The sequence below is a fragment of the Schistocerca americana genome, chromosome 2, assembly GCF_021461395.2.
Source record: "Schistocerca americana isolate TAMUIC-IGC-003095 chromosome 2, iqSchAmer2.1, whole genome shotgun sequence".
In the NCBI taxonomy this organism is placed as follows: Eukaryota; Metazoa; Arthropoda; class Insecta; order Orthoptera; family Acrididae; genus Schistocerca; species Schistocerca americana.
Genome location: NC_060120.1, coordinates 181,106,640 through 181,127,479, shown reverse-complemented (window position 1 = coordinate 181,127,479; position 20,840 = coordinate 181,106,640). Strand labels below are relative to the sequence as shown.

Genomic DNA, 20,840 nt, shown 5'->3' with positions numbered 1-20,840 from the left:
CTCATGAGCAACACTAACCATACCTATCCTGTAACGTTCCTGATGATGAGAAATGGCGTCTCTATGCTAACATAACGAAAAGAAAGGAATGGTTGAGCCCAAACAAAGCAGCAACTTCCCGTACAAAGACTGGTGCGCATCCAAATAAGATAATATTTATGCATCTAGGGGAAACAGTGATGGTGTGGTGTACTATGAATTGCTTACCCGAACTAAAACCATCACTGCTGGCATTTTAATATCAACAACTGAGATGTCTTGCAGGTGCAATCCAAGGAGGATGACTAGAGAGACTGCGTGAAGTGATGCTGCTCTACAATAAAGATCGTCCGCATTGTGCTAGACTGACAAAAAACTGTGTACAGGAGCCAGGTTGTGAAGTCATTCTGCATCCCCCTTATTCACCTGATTTTGCGTCCTAGATTTTCAGCTATTCCACTCTCCAGCGAACAACCTTCAAGGAACTTCCTTTCCAGATGAAAATGCATTCTGAACATGGCTCGAAGAGTTCTTCACTTAAAAACCCAATTGATTTCCACAGTCAAGGAATCTACACTGAAGTGCCAAAGAAACTGGTATAGGTATGCGTATTCAAGTACAGACATGTGAACAGACAGAATATGGCACTGCAGTCGGCAACACCTATACATGACAAGTGTCGGGCACTGTTGTTAGACTGGTTACTGCTACTACAATGTTAAGTTATCAAGTTATAAGTGAGCTTGAGCGTCGCGTTATAGTCGTTGTACGAGTGACGGAAAACAGAATCTTTGAGGTAGTGATGAAGTGGGGAATTTCCTGTACGACCATTTCATGAGTGTACCGTGAATATCAGGAATCAGGTAAAACGTCAAATCTCCGACATCGCTGCAGCCAGAAAAAGATCCTGCAAGAACGTGACCAACGGCGACTGAAGAGAATGGCTCAACATAACAGATGTGAAACCCTTCAGCAAACTGCTGCAGGTTTCAATGCTGGACCATCAACACATGTCAGTGTGCGAACCATTCAACGAAACATCAATATGGGCTTTGGGAGCCAAAGGCCCACTCATGAACCCTTAATGACTGCATGACACAAAGCTTTACACATAGCCTGGGCCCGTCAACTCAGACATTGGACTGTTGATGACTGAAAACATGTTGCCTCGTCGGACAAGTCCCGTTTCAAATTGTATGAAGCGGATGGACATGTACAGGTACAGAGACAACCTCGTGAATCCATGGACTTTGTATGTCAGCAGGGGACTGTTAAAGTTGGAGGAGGCACTGTAATGTTATGGGGAATGCACAATTGGAGTTATGAGGGACCCGATACGTCTATGTATGACTCTGACGTAACACGTACGTAAGCCTTCTGTCTTATCACCTGCTTCCATTCACATCTCCAGCGTGCATTCCCACAGACTTGGGCAATTCTAACAGGAAAATGCGACACCCCAAATGTTCAGAATTGCTATAGTGTGGCTCCAGAAACACACTTCTGAGTTTAAACACTTCTACTCGCCACCAAACTCCCCAAACATGAACATTACTGACTACATCTGGGATGCCTTGTAACATGCTGTTTAGAAGAGATCTCCACCGCCTTGCACTCTTCAAATTTATGGACAGCCCTGCAGGATTCATGATGTCAATTCCCTCCCACTACTTCAGACATTAGTCGAGTCCATGCCATGTCGTGTTGCGGCACTTCTGCGTGCTAGCGGGGGCCCTACATGCAGGCAAGTACACTAGTTTCTTTGGTTCTTCAGTGTAAATGTTACCCCACGGTTGGCAGACTGTTGTAAATACTGAAGGAGAATATACTATTGATGACTAAAGTCTCTGTTACGTGTATGTGTTCTGTTTCTTAAACTTATGGAAAAACGCTACAAACTCGTGCACTATCTCAATATATATAAAAATGGGAAATACTGCTAGCAAACATCTAGAGAAGTTATGCACCGATTGACTTTTAGATTTTTACACGATACCTTAATAAACATTTGGACAGACATAGACTATACTTTTTTTTTTAATTCACACGCACACACACACACACACACACACAGAGGCAAACTTTATTAGCAAAAATCTCGAAAAGTTCATGACCCACATACTTCAAATATTTGCATAATACTCTAATAAATGCTTGGCCAGACACAGGCTACATATTATTTTAAAATACTGTATATCCACGTATAATCCATGCACCATTATTTTAAGGGGGAGGGAGGACTTTGTGTTTTATTTAAAAAAATACTTATGTAATGATTTTATTCACTTTTGTCATCACTAGCAGAAGAATGATCATTGTCGTCGACACCTTCCCATAGAGTGTCGTCCTTGCTTCTGTCAAGTGAATTTGCAAAACCACATTTTTTGAAGAATTTTTCTGCAAGTGGTAGCAGAAACGAGTCCCAAGCACATTTCACCCAATCACAAACCTGAGACAAATCCAGCCACTTGAATTTTCCACTCGGCATGAACTTGTAGTTTCCATCAGCTCTCCATTGTGTACACTGCTGTTTAAATGCAGCTTTGAATGGTCGATTTACACACACATCAAGTGGTTGCAGGACAGGTGTTAGGCCTCTAGGGATAATGACCAAGTCAGTTTTCCTTTTCTGTAACTTCCTCACACTTCCTCAATTATATGTCCATGGAAACTGCCCAGGACCAACATGTCATATTCATTCAGCAGCACACCAGGGCGACATTGCCGATCATGGGTCACCCAGTCATCCACAAGATAGTCACCGCTTATCTGTATTGTCGCTTCTCATCTACAAAATCACAAAGCCTATTTTTTGAGGTCTGAATGCTTCGCTTTTTGGCTGCAAAATGCCTGGTGATTAGAGTTTATTTCTTGATGTCATTTTTTGATTTTTCACCCATCACTAATACAATCCCAGCTCACATCATACTACCTTCCTGTTGCATAGTTTCCAATGCTCTCTGCTTCTTCAATAATTTTTGGTTTTTCTTTAGCTGTGTATGAGCGATAACGAGAACTTGTAGCCACGATTAAAACGTTAACACTGTTAATACCTCACTTCTAATGTGTTACTGACGTGTCACAGACTGAGGCCGCAAGAATGTTATAGTGTAACGGGATATACTGCTGGATTCAGAGCAGTACCTTCTTATTACAATTAATCCGCACACCCAGTTTTTGTCCTTAAATTCAGGAAAAATTATGAACTGATTATTGTGCATATACAGTATACCGCATATAAATATGTAAGAGGTTAACAATTTTCATTTGAGCGTGTTGCTGCAGCATATATACAACCTAGTGTTAACTCCAATGTGGGTATATAAGCACTGACATGTAGGCAAGGGAAAAGTGTGGCATTTTTGTCTTTTCAATGTGCAAGTGGTTAAGTGTGGAAATGTGAACTATGGCGAAGTTATTACAAAATGAGTCCAAACAGGACCAAAGTGCAGTTATTCTTTTCTTGAATGCAGAAAGATGAACACCAGTGGACATCCATCAAGGAATGACAATGTGTACAGGGCAGCATGTCTGCCGAAAACCAACAATGTGGAATGGTGCGCCAAGTTCCATACTGGTCGCGATTTGAAACGACGCTGGTCAATCTGGGAGGCCAGCCTCATCCATTATGGACAACAAGTGGGTGGTTCATGATGCAATTGGGGTGGACCAGCACAACCACTCATGGACTTGCAAAGAATCTCAACATCAGCTTTGGTAGTGTCCAACACACTATATGGCAGGATTTAGGCTACCATAAGGTCTGGTGCCAGTGGATAACTACGTTGAATGCCGAACGAAACCGGATGGCTGTTTCCTGTAGCACCTGATACATTCCAGTACTGAAGGCAACACATTACTTGAGCGCATTATTGCAAGTGATTAAAGTGCCACCATAGGGAACTGGAATCTAAAGCATTGACGATGCCATGGTGTCGTTCCCTGTCCCCTCATCCCAAGAAGTTCAAGGTCCAGCAATCTGCTGAATAGGTGTTGCTCATCCTGTTCTTTGATTACCGGGGCCCACTGCTTATTGATTTCAATTGATTGATTATGGAGTGCAATTAAGGTGAAACATCCAGGAAAAATATGACAAGCAATGCTGCTATTTCACGATAACACACGTCCCCATATCACAAATGTTGTACTGGAGAAATTGTGCTAACTCAGGTGGGAGATGCTTGAGCACCCACCCTATAGTTCGGAATCTCTACCCATGTAATTATCATGCATTTGGTCCCTTAAAAATGGCCTCATCCAGTTGGATGAGGATGTAGAACAGGTAGTTACACTTCTTCACACAGCAGGACACTGTTTCACCAAATGCGTACCTTCAACTTCATGCATCGGTGGGATGATTGCCTCAATGCTGAACCGATTGTACTGTGTATACGTGCAATTTCATTTACTTTTTCAGTCAGTTTTAACTACAATAGAATGTCAAATCACACAGGTCATGTTACCCATCATCTCGGATGTTCATGAAACTTTGCTTATACTTATAACATAAGAATTTGGGCAGAATCTTTTTGCTCTCAGGCTACAACTTTTTTTTTTTTTTTTAAATTATTATTAATATCCAAATTTAAATGTGGTGATATTCTGATAACTGGACTCTGCAAGAATGTCAATACAAAATAGTAATTATCTGCATAAATGGCCATGATTCAGGTGTTTATGAAGCTTTCGATTTGGAATTTTTTTTGTAATGTAAGAGATGCACATAGTTAACAGACATTTAAATATTTAAGCAGCAAAATTACAAAGAATACAAAAAAAATTAATGTGTGTAACTTTCCAATTTCCGGAAAAGTACAGACACATTCATAAATACTATACTCACAGTTCTCCAACCTGGTGGGAACTTATGATTGGTCTTAAAATAATCCCCAAGGCAGTACACATTGTAATAAAATAAAATTATTAATTGGTTTTCTACAAATGGACAGACAAATAAACCTGAAATAGCAATACCTGACACCCACTGCTGCAATAGTCTATGCAAAATTTCTCGACACACTTAATGTAGTTAGAGAGAAAAAAATGGAAATTTTTTTACAAACATAAATGCCGCAACTGAAGCTTGTTATTTGCATTGCTTTACTTCAGACAAAAGTAATAATAACAACAGAAAGTATCTTGTTTTCAACACATCACTGTCATATTTCCCCAGATGTCACAGACGGGAAAAAATTAATGACTATTCTTGAATTATAGGAATATAGAAAATCAACTTAAGCTGTTGTGGTACAAACAAAAATGATTATAAAAAAAGCCCTCCGAGTTTTGATAGATACTGGATGATCATTTAACATATATGCCATCATTGTCCAGAAGATCACTGAAATCAGATTATGTACACTGACAATCTATAGTAAGGCTGCCTCATGAAAGTAAAGGGCCCAAAGTTATAAATTTCATTGAAACATTTTCATTTTCATTACACGGGTTAATTTTATTTAGGGTGTCAAATTACAATCTTTAAACAATGATTATTCAGCCACACTAATGTTAATTTAAAATCTACATGTTCAGCAGTGAAGATCCTGAAACTTATCAATGAAACTTCTTAAGAGCATCTCTGTTTTTAATCCATTGTGACAAATTACATTCTGTTAACTTCATATCTTTTTTATTAAAGTAATACATTCTGCCTAATAATGTTGATTCAGGTACACCAATAGCACATAAAATGCTTTTCAAAGGCACAAAACAAGTCTTCCTTCTTAGGCCAAAAGAATGACACTGCTGGTCCATGTGGGTGGAGAAAAAGTAGTTAAACGTCATCTTCATCACAAACATTTCTGACGAAGGCATGTCCACTGTGGGCATTTTCATTGAATGAAAAAACGAAGGAAGACTTTTCAGAAGAAGTTAATTTTCTAATCTCTAAAGAATCACAAGAAAATGGTTTGTAATGGTGAAAATTCCTGATACCAGGTATTATGCAGGTTGTTGAAAATCTCTTCTCGAGATTCTTGTGAAGGAAATCTACATTGACTTTCCCTTAGAGGTGAAAAAAACATTTGTCAATATTAGCTTTGCAGAAATCCTAAACATCAGATGCACATGTTATTTGTGCATCATCTTCTCAATATATATTTTATAGTTTTTCCCAAACCATTGTACATGGATTTACCATGGCTAGTAGCAAAAAAGGAATGCTCAGCATCAATAGAAAAATCATTTTTGTGCTCAAACAAATTTTTAAAGCTTTTTATATTGAGCAGCGCATCCATCAGCAAAATAATGCACTTCCTTCACTCTCTGCCAGCCACTTAACCATTTCTTTCTGGACATCATTTACAAATTCTACGTCCTGTTCCATATCATCACTAATAAAGCAGTGGCTCACCATTACCAATTTACTTTCTTCATTTACCACAAATACACACGGGTGGGATTTACAGCTGATTCTCGTCCAGTGGTAATTCTGAATGAAATTGAGAATTACAAAACTGTAGTTTTCAGCAAAGTCCATTAACAGAATTGCTTTTTCCAGAGTTAAGACTTTCTTTCAATTTTTTGAAAGATTTTGACTGACACTTAGATGTAAACGAGTGTGGTATAAGTGCCTGTAATTTTGTTACCAATAAGTCTATGTATTCACCAACAGTTGCAGACTGCTTTACTAATACTGCCCGATGACCCGTATTTATCCACTGGCTGAACTCAATTTCATCATCAGTATCTTTGTAAGCTAATTTCCGTTTTAATAATTCTGGCAGTCCTTCGACAATGGGACAATTATCACAGTGATTAAGCATGCAGTCATAGTTTTCAGAGTCATGAACAAGAAACATGTTCTTTGTATGTTTCTTCCATGTGTTCCGCATCCAAAAGCAGTTTTACGTTTTGGTGGATCCATTCTTACGACTAGAATATGACTACAGAAAATCATCCTAAACATTGCAGTCCTACCATTTCACAAATTAAAACTTTGCAAAATACTGTCATGGAAGCTGTTTTCATCACAGATCCAGAAGCTGGAGACCTCTTTGTCATATACTGTATACAAAATGATACCAACCACTTTCCCATTCACTTTCAAGCACCTTCAACTGCCAATCAAGGTTTTCTTTGCAGTTATAATAAACAAGGTCTCAAGGTTAGAGAGACGTGGAAGTGAAGGAGGTGGGGGAGGAAGCAGAAATACAGAGGGGGGAAGGAGGAGATGGACAGAGAGGAAGGGAGGAGGAAATGTGGAAGGAGAGAATGAGGGGGGCGGGAGAGGGGGGGGGGGGGGAGAGAGAGAGAGAGAGAGAGAGAGAGAGAGAGAGAGAGAGAGAGAAAAGAGGGGGTGGGGGAGGAAGGAAGAGAAATTTGATAAGGAAGCAAGGCAATATTAACAAATTCATTATATAAGGATTAAATTGATCTTGAAAGTGGTCTAGCCTGAGCAGCCATAGGTATAGTTCAATTCTTTTATCTTGGCGGCTCGCGCATGCCTGCCCAGATGCAGGAGATTGCTGCGTTGCCAGTTGCACGCGCCAAGAGAAGCAGCGCCATAATATAGTATAGTATAGTTCACAAACTTACGTTTAGGGGGGAGCGCGCAGTTTATGAAGTAAAGAGACCACGCCCGCATTAACCCTTTCGCTGCTACAGAGGCGTGCTCCCCGCATTCCGCACTGTGCGCGATTTTCTCATCACTGTACTGCTCGCCTGTGCAAACACATGGTGTTCTGACTGCGTTGACACACTTATCATTCTATTTCACAAAAACTATTTGGCCCAAAAATTTGATTTTTACACATCTTCTTGACTGATACCTTCCCCCCATAAATGACTTAATATTGTTTCGATGTTCAACGCAGTTATTGAGCAGCATTAAATGTAGTAAACCATTGCACGAAAAGAGTTCGCAGAGGTAAAAGTCCACAGCATATACTTTCCGTATGGTCGATTTTAGTTGCCACTAGAAATTTCAAAAAATTACATTCAAACGAATAAATTTCATGAAGTAAGACACTTCAATATTGTTTTTAAATAAAGAAAATATTAAGCACCGAACAAGGTTCGAACTCAGAACCTTTTGCTTAGCAGCCAAGCACCTTAACCATTATGCTAACGCAGCTCATCACTCAATGGAATTCCTGAAGGACTTTAAAGCACCACGCAAAATACCGACAAACACTGTTGTTATGACTATGAATTACTCACGTCAAAGTACAATAGGAAATAAACAATTACTGCTGTTCTTTATCACGAAAAAACGGTTAGTGAGAATGAATTTCCTTGCTATCGCCTGAATTAGGAGGCTTATTGCTTGTTTGGTTTAATTAATTAATAGAATATGAAGTAATTGGAATAAAGAATGTTTTTTTCCAAACTACCTTTTGTAGAAAGTCTGCTATCAAGACATTGCTTTTGTTCAATTACTTTATTTATGACTGAACGTTTCCAAAACTGAAGACACTCGTCCGTGCTCTGCACTGCAGCCGAGCTCTGGCAACGTCGTTCTCTGTTCATTGGCTGACTGTGTTTTGTGACATCAGATGCGCAGAACGAACCTAAACTCGGCCGTCGTCGTAAATGACGCGCACTTTAGTGGTCCTGTGAATGTGAGGTGTGCTTACTTGTGTGAATACAAAAGGGGGTTTCTTTTCTAATGAAGGCTTTGGCCACATGCTTAATGTGTAACAGTCTTTTTGTTGTGCCTGTTTGCAAATTGTGTCACCTTTACAGTGAATAGCAATCTATCCTTCCCATAATTGCTGATAATATTTCTGATTCCTGTGCAGAATGTCTGACTGTGTAAAACAAATTTTTTTAGAGGTTATAATTTCTATAATTATCTGGACAACAGTTTCTGAGTGGCGCAGGACTACTTTATGAACTACCCAGCACATCACAACTCATTTATCGTATTTATCATAGGTTGTTGTTCTCTGGGCAGATATTACAATTAGCTCCACTAAACATGCATCGACACATCGAAGTAGTAAATAATTTTTGAAAATGTAGCTTCCCTTAATATAAAAAATAATATTTGGAGCTTCTGCAACAACTCAGCTGTTTCATTTCGATATAGTACCGCCTTTTGGAAGTTTTCATTGCAGAAATGAAGGAGTTTAGTGTGGACTCTACCGTGATTAACTCGTAGAGAACTTATTAGTGAGCAAGGCATTTAAACTCAGTTTTATGGAGGTATAGGTAGTTATAATTTTTAAACAGAAACCACACATCAGCTACATTGGTACATTAAAAGCAGAGTTGTTTTTAAGGTAACAGCCCCTCTTAGCATCTGTGCAAAATGAAGTTTCAAAACAACTCACCTTCTGTGTCCTCTGTTCTGGCGGTGCAGCTCCCCTTTCCTTAACTCGCCCCCTGTCCCTCTCCCTTTCACGTTCTCTGTCTCGTTCTTTGTCACGCTGCTGCTGAGATGCAACCCAGTTCTCAACAAGTGGAATATTTCCGCCTTGCACAGGCAGAGAGACTGGAGGCACTCTTTCCACCTGTAGCGGATCTGTCTTGCGCACAACACTGTCAGTTTCACCCGCTGCCTTTGCTGCTTCCATATCTTCTCTTCGTCCAAAATCTACACACAACTGTTTTGGATTGGAGACAGGCCACCTTATACCATGGAGCGCATGCCGTGTCTCCCTTGCTTGGTCCTCTGTTTCGTACTACGTAACAAACAACATCTCATCTCATTAGCAAATCCAACCTTCCTCATAATTTTCAAGACAGCTTAAGTTCTCATATTTATATAATTATATGATTTTGCAAATGACCTTATACAAAGAATGAACTTTTTGTTGTTCAAAAATGACATTACCATAAATAAATAACTGACATCGAACAAATCACAATGCTAACAGAGAGTTACGACGTTTTAAAGAGTACTGAATAATCAAACACACGAAAACTGACAAAAATTTGCTGTAATATTTTATTCCTCATAGCTCCTGCATTCAGAAATTTTTCTCTGCAGAGTAACTGCAAGTTCGTTTGTGAATGGAAATCTTTGAGTGGCTAGCAGCAACACAGCTAAATATATAAAACTGAAACCAGTTATAATGGCGTCAAAGGGACCGACGGTTCACAGTCATTATAGACGGTGGTAGCACGAACTGTGTTTTTGCCTTGTTTTTTGAAAAAAATTTGCATATCTGTAAGTTTCAGGCTGCCATAGAGTAACAGTCCAAAAAGTATTTGTGGAAAGGGATTGAAGAGAAATTTTTCTTATGTTTATGCCCTGCATACAGCAAGAAAATGCTAGTAAAATGTAAAAATCTTCCAATACATGAAGAAAATAGCAACTATGTAACTTATTCAATAACATCAAACATGTTCTTGGATAATGAATGAGGCAAATGTTGAGCATGTTTCATAGTATAACAGACATGAATGACAATTTGTGACGAAGCAAGCGGGGATATTTTTAGTTCTCTTGTTTTGCCATCTGTCTCCTTAAAATTCATTTTTCCATATCCGACTATTTACCATTAGCATGCATGAGTATAATCTGCATTTTCATAAAAGAGTAAGGTTGGCCCTCAGTTTTAAAGAATGTAGCACCAGACCTAATTTCGTGCTTAGTTTTATGTATGTAGTTGATTTTCTAATTTATTTTGACTATTCCTAGTTAATATCTTTCATTACAGGGTGAAATCAATAATTGTTTCGTAACTTAAATTCTATTGTTGACTTATAAACAAATATAAATTCTATAATAATTGTAAATATTTGGAGGAACAATTAATTGTATGCTTAAATGATCTATTTGGCTCATTTCGAAAACATGTTAGCAAAGCAAGCTTTTAATTAGTTCCAAAGTATTTAACAGTTTTGTCACAAGTATTGTTTGTGTAACAATATTTGTTAATTTCATGATTTAAACAAATAATCTTGTAGTAGAAGAAAATGTTAAAAAGAACTAATTTTTCGATGTATTCAGTTAATTTAACTTCGAACAATGTGTAGTTTCAATACCCATTATTGTGAGGATATATAAGGGCCTGATTTTTGGTCCCGAGACAGTCAATCCATGGCCGACTTTCAGCAAGAAACCTGTGTTGGTTAAATCAATAACTATGCATCGTCTTAACTGTGAAATAAGTGTAACACAATTATACCATGTTTTAATACAATGACAGTGCCTGTTTAATACGTACCACAATTTATTTGAAAGACTGAACCGTGTCGTTAGGCTTTTTCTGCTCTTAGATGTTCAACAGTAAACTATTGCAGCAGTATGTGCATGTTTGCCTACAACCTATTAATGGGGCTTATCGAAAGTTAAACAATAGTGCACTGGCCATATAACTGTGTATTATTGGGGGGTTGTGAACAGTTAAAGTAAAGAACTGTGAAACGCAACTGTGCACCTGTCAGCTACATTATTTACAGAAGTCAGTATCGAAATTACAAACCCCATTTTTCACCCAGTGTAGCAACGCAAGTACGTCGACACCGAGGACAATCAATGAAGAAATAAAGCAGGCAAATGTCACAAGCTCCGTTCTAGTTACTGTATTACAAAAATTAATCTTAAGTCCCGAAATGAAAAGGCAATATTCTATACACAATTAAACGAAGGCCTACACTTTCTCCTGTGTTTCTCTTCAAAATTTTATAAAAATGTGATGTACTTTACCTAATTCATTGGAAGTATCTAATACAGATAAGGACAAAACGAGTAATTCCACTTCTGTACTTAAAAAAAAAAAAAATTACCACCACTGGAATTTAATTTTTTCGTTTTCTACATCACAGCAAGACAATTTGTATTTAATTTTTTAAGCAGTTGCTTTAACTTTAAAAATGCAATACAGTAACTTAAGTACATTATACTGTTTTGCTTCAGATAATTGGTCATCTTTGTTTGCTTTTTGTATTTAAGGCGTGCATACCCATTCGCGTTTGACGAGTCATTTGTTTTAATGCCTCATCTGAAACCAACATTCTACAGAAAACAAGATTTTGAAAATAAGCATTACATTTTTGTTAGTAGTTCCCAAATATGTGACAAACAAAAATGAACATTGGATGTTATAGCCAACATATTTCTCAGAAAATGCAGTAAAAAAAATTTGTTTTATAAGTCACAATAAGCGAGTCGTACTTAGCAACATTTAAATAGAGTGCTTACGTAGGATTTAGACAGGACATCAGAATTTGCTGTTATGGGCAATACATAGCTACAAGGGGTGTCATTATGAACGGTATTGACTGTATATCAATCAGTAGTGAGCACCTGTGAGCACCAATAATCTGATGAACAATAATCACTTTCGTAGTCCAATAACATAACATGAAATTCTAGGACACTTTCTGAGCTGCTAAATTCAATGTCAAATGTTTTATTGCTATCTATGTTTAAACACACTACGTACTAGTGGCGATAAGCAACCATAATTAGGCTGACACTCTGGAGGTGATCAGTAGGTATTTCTATCACTTGTACACTCTACTCTCAGCAAACAACAAATCCAAACAGAATTTAAATCTTTTAAAGTTTGCTACACTGCCCACTTAAAGCAAGAAAGAAGAGAATACTAATGAGGTTAGGCATCAAAACAACACAATATTACCTGCACAAAACATTTTGATTTAATTTTATCAATCCAGAAGCCATCTTCAACAATAGTGCCAGTCCTTGCAAGCAATTCCTTCAGTTGGTGAACTGTGAAAGGCCGTACCAAATTGGTTATAAACAATATGTCGGACACCTTGTTTTTTGGAGGACTGGGGGAACGCTGCAAGGTCCGGGCATCATCAGACACAATTGAGATCTTCCTCACAGCAAACCTATCTGAAAAAACATAACCAGTGCTGTGTTAATCTTCAGATATAATAAAAAGGGCATCCACAGCAAAAAGCCGGAGGACAGACAGGAAAATAGTCATTCTCAAAACAAATGGTTCATTAGTAGCAGACAAACAAACAGACACCAAAAATCACAACATGTTGCCTGCTCTCGATAGGAATGCCAACTTTCATTTCTGGGACAACTGCAATGATTCTATCGATTCTGATGCCACTGTTAATTTGCATGTAACTTTTCCATCATCATACCATAATGCCCGTACTTAAAATTCAAAAGTACAAATTTATAAAATCAAATAACTGAATGCAAGAGGAAATGTGATTTTTCTTAGAAGTTAATTTGTAATTCAGTGGTCATCCAATAAATGGAATCATTTGAAGAAAACAAAATTATTTGGACACAACACAACTGTTACTAACAGAAATCTAAATCAAACATACTTGATAAGGAGTAAAATCAAAATTTTCGATGGGCATTTACTACTACTACTACTACTACTACTACACTAGACACTCGATAATCCGTCCATTTCTGGCACATATGGTTGTCGGATTAGTGGAAGTGCCGGTTTATTGAGTGTCTGAAATTCATTTATTTTCTTTTTATTTATTTTGAAAACATAGGGGATATAGTGTACTGTACTTCATTAAACCGAAGGATACAATTTTAAAACACAGAGGATATACTTTATTAAGCCCAAAAATACAATAATTTTCCAAGAAAACTTTGTCCTTGAGTGTATAATTTTTAACTGTCGCAATGATGACGTGTGACGGTGGCTTGCTTTATCACGCAACCACTTTACAAGCATTTCATCTGGTTGTTGCATAATGTACTTCGCCAGGAAGACCTCGGGAACTTCAGCACCAGCAGTGTGAGAAATCTTCATGCTCGACCGTCCTGTATCCTCTTCTTCATCACTTTCATCATTACTTTCTTGCCGCTTTTCCTTATTTCTTCATATGTTAAAGTTAGGTCCATATCACAGTTTTCTTCATTCAGCCACTTAGTAACATCTTCATCAATTTCTTCTCCTCCTCCTCCTCCTCTAAAGGTTGTGGAACATGTCAGTTAACAAAGTAATTGATAATACTGAATTGACTGGCTAATCGCTGCCACTCACTACTGGATCTAACTTGGCATCAATGCATGGCCACAATTTTCTCCAGCTCTTCATTGTGGTAGCACACTCCACTTTATCCCACGCTTCGACTGCTTGGAAAACAATATCACGTAAGTTAATTGCCTTCCGCATAGTCTCCATAGAGTCGTTTTCACTTTTGTTCAGCAAGGAGACGAGAAGTGAATGTCGATAATGACGTTTAATTGATTCAAAAATTCCCTGGCCCATGGGCTGAATTAGAGCTGTCACATTGGGCGAGAGAAAGAGTGCAATACCATCGGACTTTAGATAAACATATGAAGGATGACTGGGAGCACTGTCAGTTATAAGGATAGTTCTCAGTGGAAGCTTTTTCTTCTTTAGCTCTTTCCTCACTGCTGGTACAAATGTTTCACGGAACCACCGAGAGAATATTTTTCTGTCCATCCACACTTTCTTCTGAGCGCAATACTGCACTGGTACAGTATTTATGTCATTGTGTTGAAAACAACATGGCTGTTGGGAGTTTCCAATCACCATAAGTGGTAGTTTATGACTCCCATTTGCATTACAACATGCCATTAATGTTAGTGCTGTTTCTATTGCTTTTAGCCACGCGATTCCTTCTTGTTTTTGGCAGCTAATGTTTTTGAAGGAAGCATCTTGTAAAAAGAGTCCTGTTTTGTCAGCATTATACAAAGCATCAGCAGTTAAATATTCTTCCTCTATTATCTACCGTATCTTGCTTATAGACTCTTCAGCATACTTATCATTAGCTGAGCGATTTTCCCCGGTGACTGTCAGCTGCTGAATGCCACGTCGTTTTTTCCAGTTTGATAGCCAACCTTCACTCGCTGCAAACAAGTTACTATCACCAAGTTGTTTGTTAAATGCAGCTGCTTTGTCCTTTATAATTGGGCCACTGACTGAAATTCCTTTACTGCGTTGTTATATGAACCATCTTTGAGAATGAAGAACTGGATGTAGCTGTTCACTCTTTTGCAAAACCTTCCGTTTTCCCAACTCACTATCCATTTGTGTTGGGTACTGTTGAATAACATCTTCCGTTATGATGTCATAAATAGTTGCTCGTCCAACACTGAACTCAGCAGCAATGGCTTTCTGCGAAGAACCTCTATTTAACTTATCTAAAATGTCGAATTTCTGCTTGAGGTCTTGCGTAAAGTATTTCCTTTTACAAGACATGATTCTGAACTGTAAAGAAAGCTACAATTTCGAACACAGTATATAAAGCATTATTTAACTAAGCATTGCTGTGCACAATAATTCACTGTGTACGTGTTTTTGGATGAGACCGGACTACCGAGGGCTGGATTAATGAGAGTTACTACTAGAATTACAGGGTCGTGGTGGTTTGTTTCTCCTGTACATTAACTAGGATAATGTATCTCATGTTAAAGACTTATATTTTTCAATTAAATTTTATTCTGGAACTTAGCAATGTCGTACAAAGAAAACTGAAATCCTTGCTAATGCTTTAAGACCCTTCTAGACTGTGATACACCAACTAATCCAATTAGACCACACTTACAACTGTTTAATGGCTGTGTGTGTGTCACCCAATGCCGTGGGCCTGACCCCCAGCAAATATGGAAGTGGTGTTAATTGAGTGATTTGTTTGACGTGTTTAAGTGTTCATTTGTGCACCATGATTATGCGACAACCGTGCCGGGCACTCATGATTTGGATTGCAGTGAGGATTGGGTATTCAGTGCCACATGAATACTGGCGTGTGATGACATTAATAGGCGAACTGTGACGAGTTAACAAATATCACTTTGACAGACAACAGGAGTAACTGCCTCATTCGTGCTGTTTAAACAAAAGATAAAAATATTAACAACAAGTATTTACTGATTATTACTACCTGACATCCTAATTAGCTTTGTTGGATTTGACACGAAACGACTCCAATGCAAACTTTAACCGATCAGCCTTTATCAGTTGCACACGGTCAAACTATTCTAAACTGTTAGGCTGTAATCCACTAGTCAATAACAGTGGGTTTAATAAGGGAGTGTTTCAATGTTTTACACAAACAATTACATATTGGGGAAAGAAGAACTACAAGACAAATGAAAATTACCCTCGATTCATTCTTCGCTAAAAAAAAAAAAAGGAAATACCAGGGGTGAATAACTATTGTGGTATCTCGTTACTACCATTAATGTACAAGATCTTGTCACTATCCATAATTTACAAGATATTGTCACTATCCATAATTTACAAGATATTGTCACTATCCCTCCTCAAGTGATCAGAACAACAAATCAAGCTTCATAAACTGAGAGAACATTGAGGAAGATTTAAAAAAGTTTTGGTCATCAGTGGAACAAATACAAATCTAAAATTGTTAATAAGACTATTCTAAGAGGAAGACAATATGTTTCTACCTTTGTATATTTTAAGAAGGCACATGACTCCATCAATTATGATGTGCTACTAACATACCAGCAGAACTGAGAACTTGATGAAAAACTATTAGGTATAATAAATGCAACTGTTACTAAAATGAACCAAACTCAAATTTAAGGGATGTATCTCTACACCCTTTGAAATCAAAACAGAGAAGTAAAGTTTGGAACCTGTTTAAATCTCTCAGTACTGAGACATACAAGAAGGCTGTGGAGATACACTTTAACTTCTGTAGATGAGATAGCCATAATGTCAGATGTCTTTGAAACAGCAACATAACAAATAAATGTGAACTGGAAAAAGTAACAGAACAAACAGGCTTGCAATAATATTTGAGAAAAATGGAAATAATATCAAAAATTGAGGACAATACAAACCAATTAAATACCCAGTATGGAACAATATAGCATACGAATTTATTTAAATATGTATGTGAATGGATTAGGCTTGATAAGGACACCTTGAAAGGGAAAATACAGGAAAATGGAAACTAAGGTAGTGTATCTAGACACTCCTGAGCGACTTAAGTATGTTATACAGAGATTAATGGAATTATAAGGAAAGGAGAGAAAGATTTTGAACAGTACACTGCGTCTATATTGTAAAAAAGGAATCTACAAAAACAATTAACAACAAATATATTCTGAAGGAATATACACTGAAGAGCCAAAGAAACTGTTACACCCGCCTAATATCCTGAAGAGTCTCTGCAAGCATGCAGAAGTGCTGCAACATGACATGGAATGGACTCAACTAATGTCTGAAGTAGTGCTAGAGGGAACTGACACTATGAACCCTGCAGGGCTGTCCATAAATCCAAAAGAGTACGAGGGAGTGAAGATCTCTTCTGAACAGCATGTTGCAAGGCATCCCAGATATGCTCAATCATGTCTGGGGATTTTGGTGGCGAGCAGAAGTGTTTAAACTCTTAAGAATGTTCCTGGGGCAACTCTTTAGCAATTCTGGACACGTGGGGTGTCACATTTTCCTGCTGGAATTGCCCAAGTCCGTCAGAATGCACAATGGGGCATGAATGGATGCAGGTGATCGGACAGGATGCTTACGTACGTGTCACCTGTTAGTCATATCTAGACTTATCAGGGGTCCCTTGTCACTCCAACTGCACATGCCTCATATCATTAAAGAGCCTCCACCAGCTTGAACATTTCCCTGTTGACACGCAGGGTCCATGGAGTCATGAGGTTTTCTCCATACATGTACATGTCCATCCACTTACAATTTGAAATGAGACTCGTCTGACCAGGCAACACGTTTCCAGTCATCAGCAGTTGAATTTCTGTGTTGACAGGCCCAGGCGAAGCGTAAAGCTTTGTGTTGCGCAGTCATCAAGGGTGCACGAGTGGGCCTTCGGCTTCAAAAGCCCATACTGATGACGTTTCGTTGAATGGTTCGCACGCTGACACTTGTTGATGGCCCAGCATTGAAATTTGCAGCAATCTGCGGAAGGGTTGCACTTCTGTCACGCTGAATGATTCTCTTAAGTCGTCATTGGTCACGTTCTTGCAGGATCTTTTTCCGACTGCAGCAATGTCAGAGATTTGATGTTTTACCAGATTCCAGATATTCATTTTACACTCGTGACATGGTCATACAGGGAAATCCCCACTCCATCACTACCTCAGATATGCTCGTGTGCTGACTATAACACCACATTCAAACTCACTTAAATCTTGATAACTTGCCATTGTAGAAGCAGTGACTGGTCTAACAACTGCACAAGACACTTGTCTTATATAGGCAATGCTGACCGCAGCACCATATTCTGCCTGTTTACATATCTCTGTATTTGTATACACGGGCCTATATCTGTTTCTTTGGTGCTTCAGAAAGAAAGAAAGAGAGAGAGAGAGAGAGAGAGAGAGAGAGAGAGAGAGAGAGAGGGGGGGGGGGAGGGAGAGGGGGGGGAGATAGGGGGGAGAGAGAGGGGAGAGGGGGGGGGAGAGAGGGGGAGAGGTGGGGAGAGGGGGGAGGGGGAGAGAGGGGTGGAGAGAGGGGGGAGAGAGGGGGGGAGGTGTGTGTGTGTGTGTGTGTGTGTGTGTGTGTGTGTGTGTGTGTGTCACTACAGATAGTGAAGGACAGTCCTGAGCAGAAGCAGACATGGTCCAGTGTGCATAAGATGGCTACCAATTCTGCAGTAAAAACACTACACCCATCTGGCAAGGAATGAAGTTCCATGTGTCTTGCATAGGTGTAAGCATAACCAGTGTGACTAGCAACCATGGAGCCATCAGTATAAATCACTTCTGAACCCTGGAATGAACTGAGGAGGCAGTAGAATTGGTGGCAAAGGACCTCCGGAGGGATAGAATCCTTTGAATTGGTGGAGAGATCAAAACAGACCTGTGCCCGAGAGACACACCACGGAGGAGTATGTGCGTTTGCGGAGAACAGAGGTGGTAAAGGGAAGTGCTCGAGCTCAGAAAAGAGTGACTGAATGTAGGCAGCCATGGTAAGCCTACATCGTGGTCGCCGCTGCGGGAGATTGATCACCACGTCTGGATAAAGACCATAATTAGGGTGCTTTGGGGGGGGGGGGGGGGGGGGCAGCGAATGCGGAGTGTGTAAGATATCAGCTGATGTTGGCACAAGACTCGCAGCGGTGGAATCCCCGCCTCTGCAAGAAGGCTAATCATGGGGCTGGTCCGCAAGGCACCAATTGCAAGTCATACCCCACAATGGTGGATAGGGTCTAGTATCTGCAATGTCGAAAATGTCGCAGGACCATAGACAGGACTCCTTAGTCCCAATGCGACTGGATCAGTGCTTTGTACAATCACAACAGAATAGAGCGGTCTGCACCCCAGGTGGTACTGCACAGACATCTAATACCATTGAGATGTAACTAGCGCATCCTCTTTAGCTGGTGAAGATGAGGGAGCCATGTCAACCGGACATCGAAGACCAGACCCAAGAAGTGACGGATGTCCACCACCTCAAGGGACTGGCCATCGAGGAATAGGTCTGGATGGGGATGGACTGTACAGCGACGGCACAAATGCATGACACACATCTTGGCCACCGAAAACTGAAAGCCATGGGAGAGAGCCCAAGATTGCACCTGGTAGACTGCCCCCTGTAGACGGTGTTCAGCAGCCCCCATGATGGAGGAAGCAAATTAGATACAAAAATCATTAGCATACAAAGAGGGGGACACTGTTGACCCACCAGCCGCCCCCAGTCCATTAATGGCGACGAGAAAGAGAGGTACGCTCAGCATGGAACCCTGTGGAACCTCATTTTCTTGCTCATGGGAAGTGCTGTAGGAGGAATCAACTTAGACCCAGAAAGAGCGACGAGAAAGAAAGTTACGGATAAAAACAGGCAGAGTGCCAGGAAGGCCCCATTCGCGAAGGGTGGTGAGGATGTGGTGGTGGCGCCAGGTGGTGATGTAGGTTTTATGCAAAGACTGCAATGAGGTGTTGCCGGTGGGCAAAAGCCGACCAGATAGCGGACTCCAGATGGACCAAGTTCTACACCGCAGAGCGGCCACAGCAAAAACCACCTTGAGTCGATGACAAAAGGTCATGGAATTCAAGGATCCAAAACAGCTGCCGACTCCCCAAGCATTCATTCAAGGAGCTGGCAGAGGGTATTGGCAAGGCTAATTGGATGGTAGCTATCCAATCGAATTCCCAGGCTTCAACACTGGAATAACAATGCTTTCCTGCCACTGGGCAGGTAATACCCCCCCTCACTCCACAGACGGTGGTTCTCTTGTGAAGGAAGAGAAGGGCAGACTGCAGTAAGGTCTGGCACGGAATTACACCAGGCAATCTTGGCGCCCACCAGCCATGGATTGCGTGGCCGATGTGGAGCTGCAGATCGCCTTTCAGTGGGGTGCTGGGAAGAAGAGTCCTGGGAGGGAGCTCCAGTACCGGCAGCTGCCGAAAAAGGGGAGCACTTCTCCAGTGGGGGAGGGGGAGCAGCACCTGAAGGGGTGGGTATGGGTACTGATGGGGAGGGGGAGGGGGGAGTGAAGGTGAGGAGGAAGGTGTGGGGAGAAAGGGGCAGGGCTGGGAAGAGGAGGGGGTAGGAGAGAGAATGGACGTAACTGAATCAAAAGTAGAAGTATAGGCACGGGATGGAGCCAGTCGTACCTTCGACAAGCCTCAGTGTAGGTAAGTTGATCTATGGTCTTGTAATCTTGAATCCGTTGTTCTTTCACATACACCGGGCATGCTGGTGAGTGTGGAGGAAGCTGCGCATTACAATTTACGCCCACTGGCGGGAGAGCACAGGCACTCCCCTCATGGAGGGGGCGCCTGCAGTCACAGCAGAGGGGAACATTGGTGCAGCGGGAAAACATGTCCAAACCGTAAGCATTTAAAGCATCTCACTGGTGGTGGAATGTAAGGTTTTACATCACACCGATACACCATCACCTTTACCTTGTCTGGGAGGGTATTCCCCTCGAAGGCCAGGAAAAAGGCGCCTGTATCAGTGCGATTGTTTTTAGGGCCTCGCTGTACATGGCGGATAAATCAGACTCCTCGCCACTCGAGGTTTGCACAGAGCTCCTCGTCAGTT

General features: G+C 40.3%; 1 protein-coding gene across 4 annotated transcripts in view; it reads right to left on the bottom strand.

The window, feature by feature from the left end:
- The window catches only part of LOC124595960 (apoptotic chromatin condensation inducer in the nucleus-like), a 102,340-nt gene that overhangs the window by 13,918 nt on the left and 67,582 nt on the right, over positions 1-20,840 (bottom strand). For all 4 annotated transcript variants that reach the window (XR_006978266.1, XM_047134892.1, XM_047134891.1 and 1 more), the window contains 2 exons: positions 12,519-12,739; positions 9,258-9,608 (listed from right to left, as the gene is read on the bottom strand). Coding sequence is in view for 3 of the 4 variants with exons in the window: in XM_047134892.1 (XP_046990848.1) it covers positions 9,258-9,608; positions 12,519-12,739 (572 nt within the window). In the remaining variant the exon portion in view is untranslated. The remainder of the gene's footprint in view (positions 1-9,257; positions 9,609-12,518; positions 12,740-20,840) is intronic.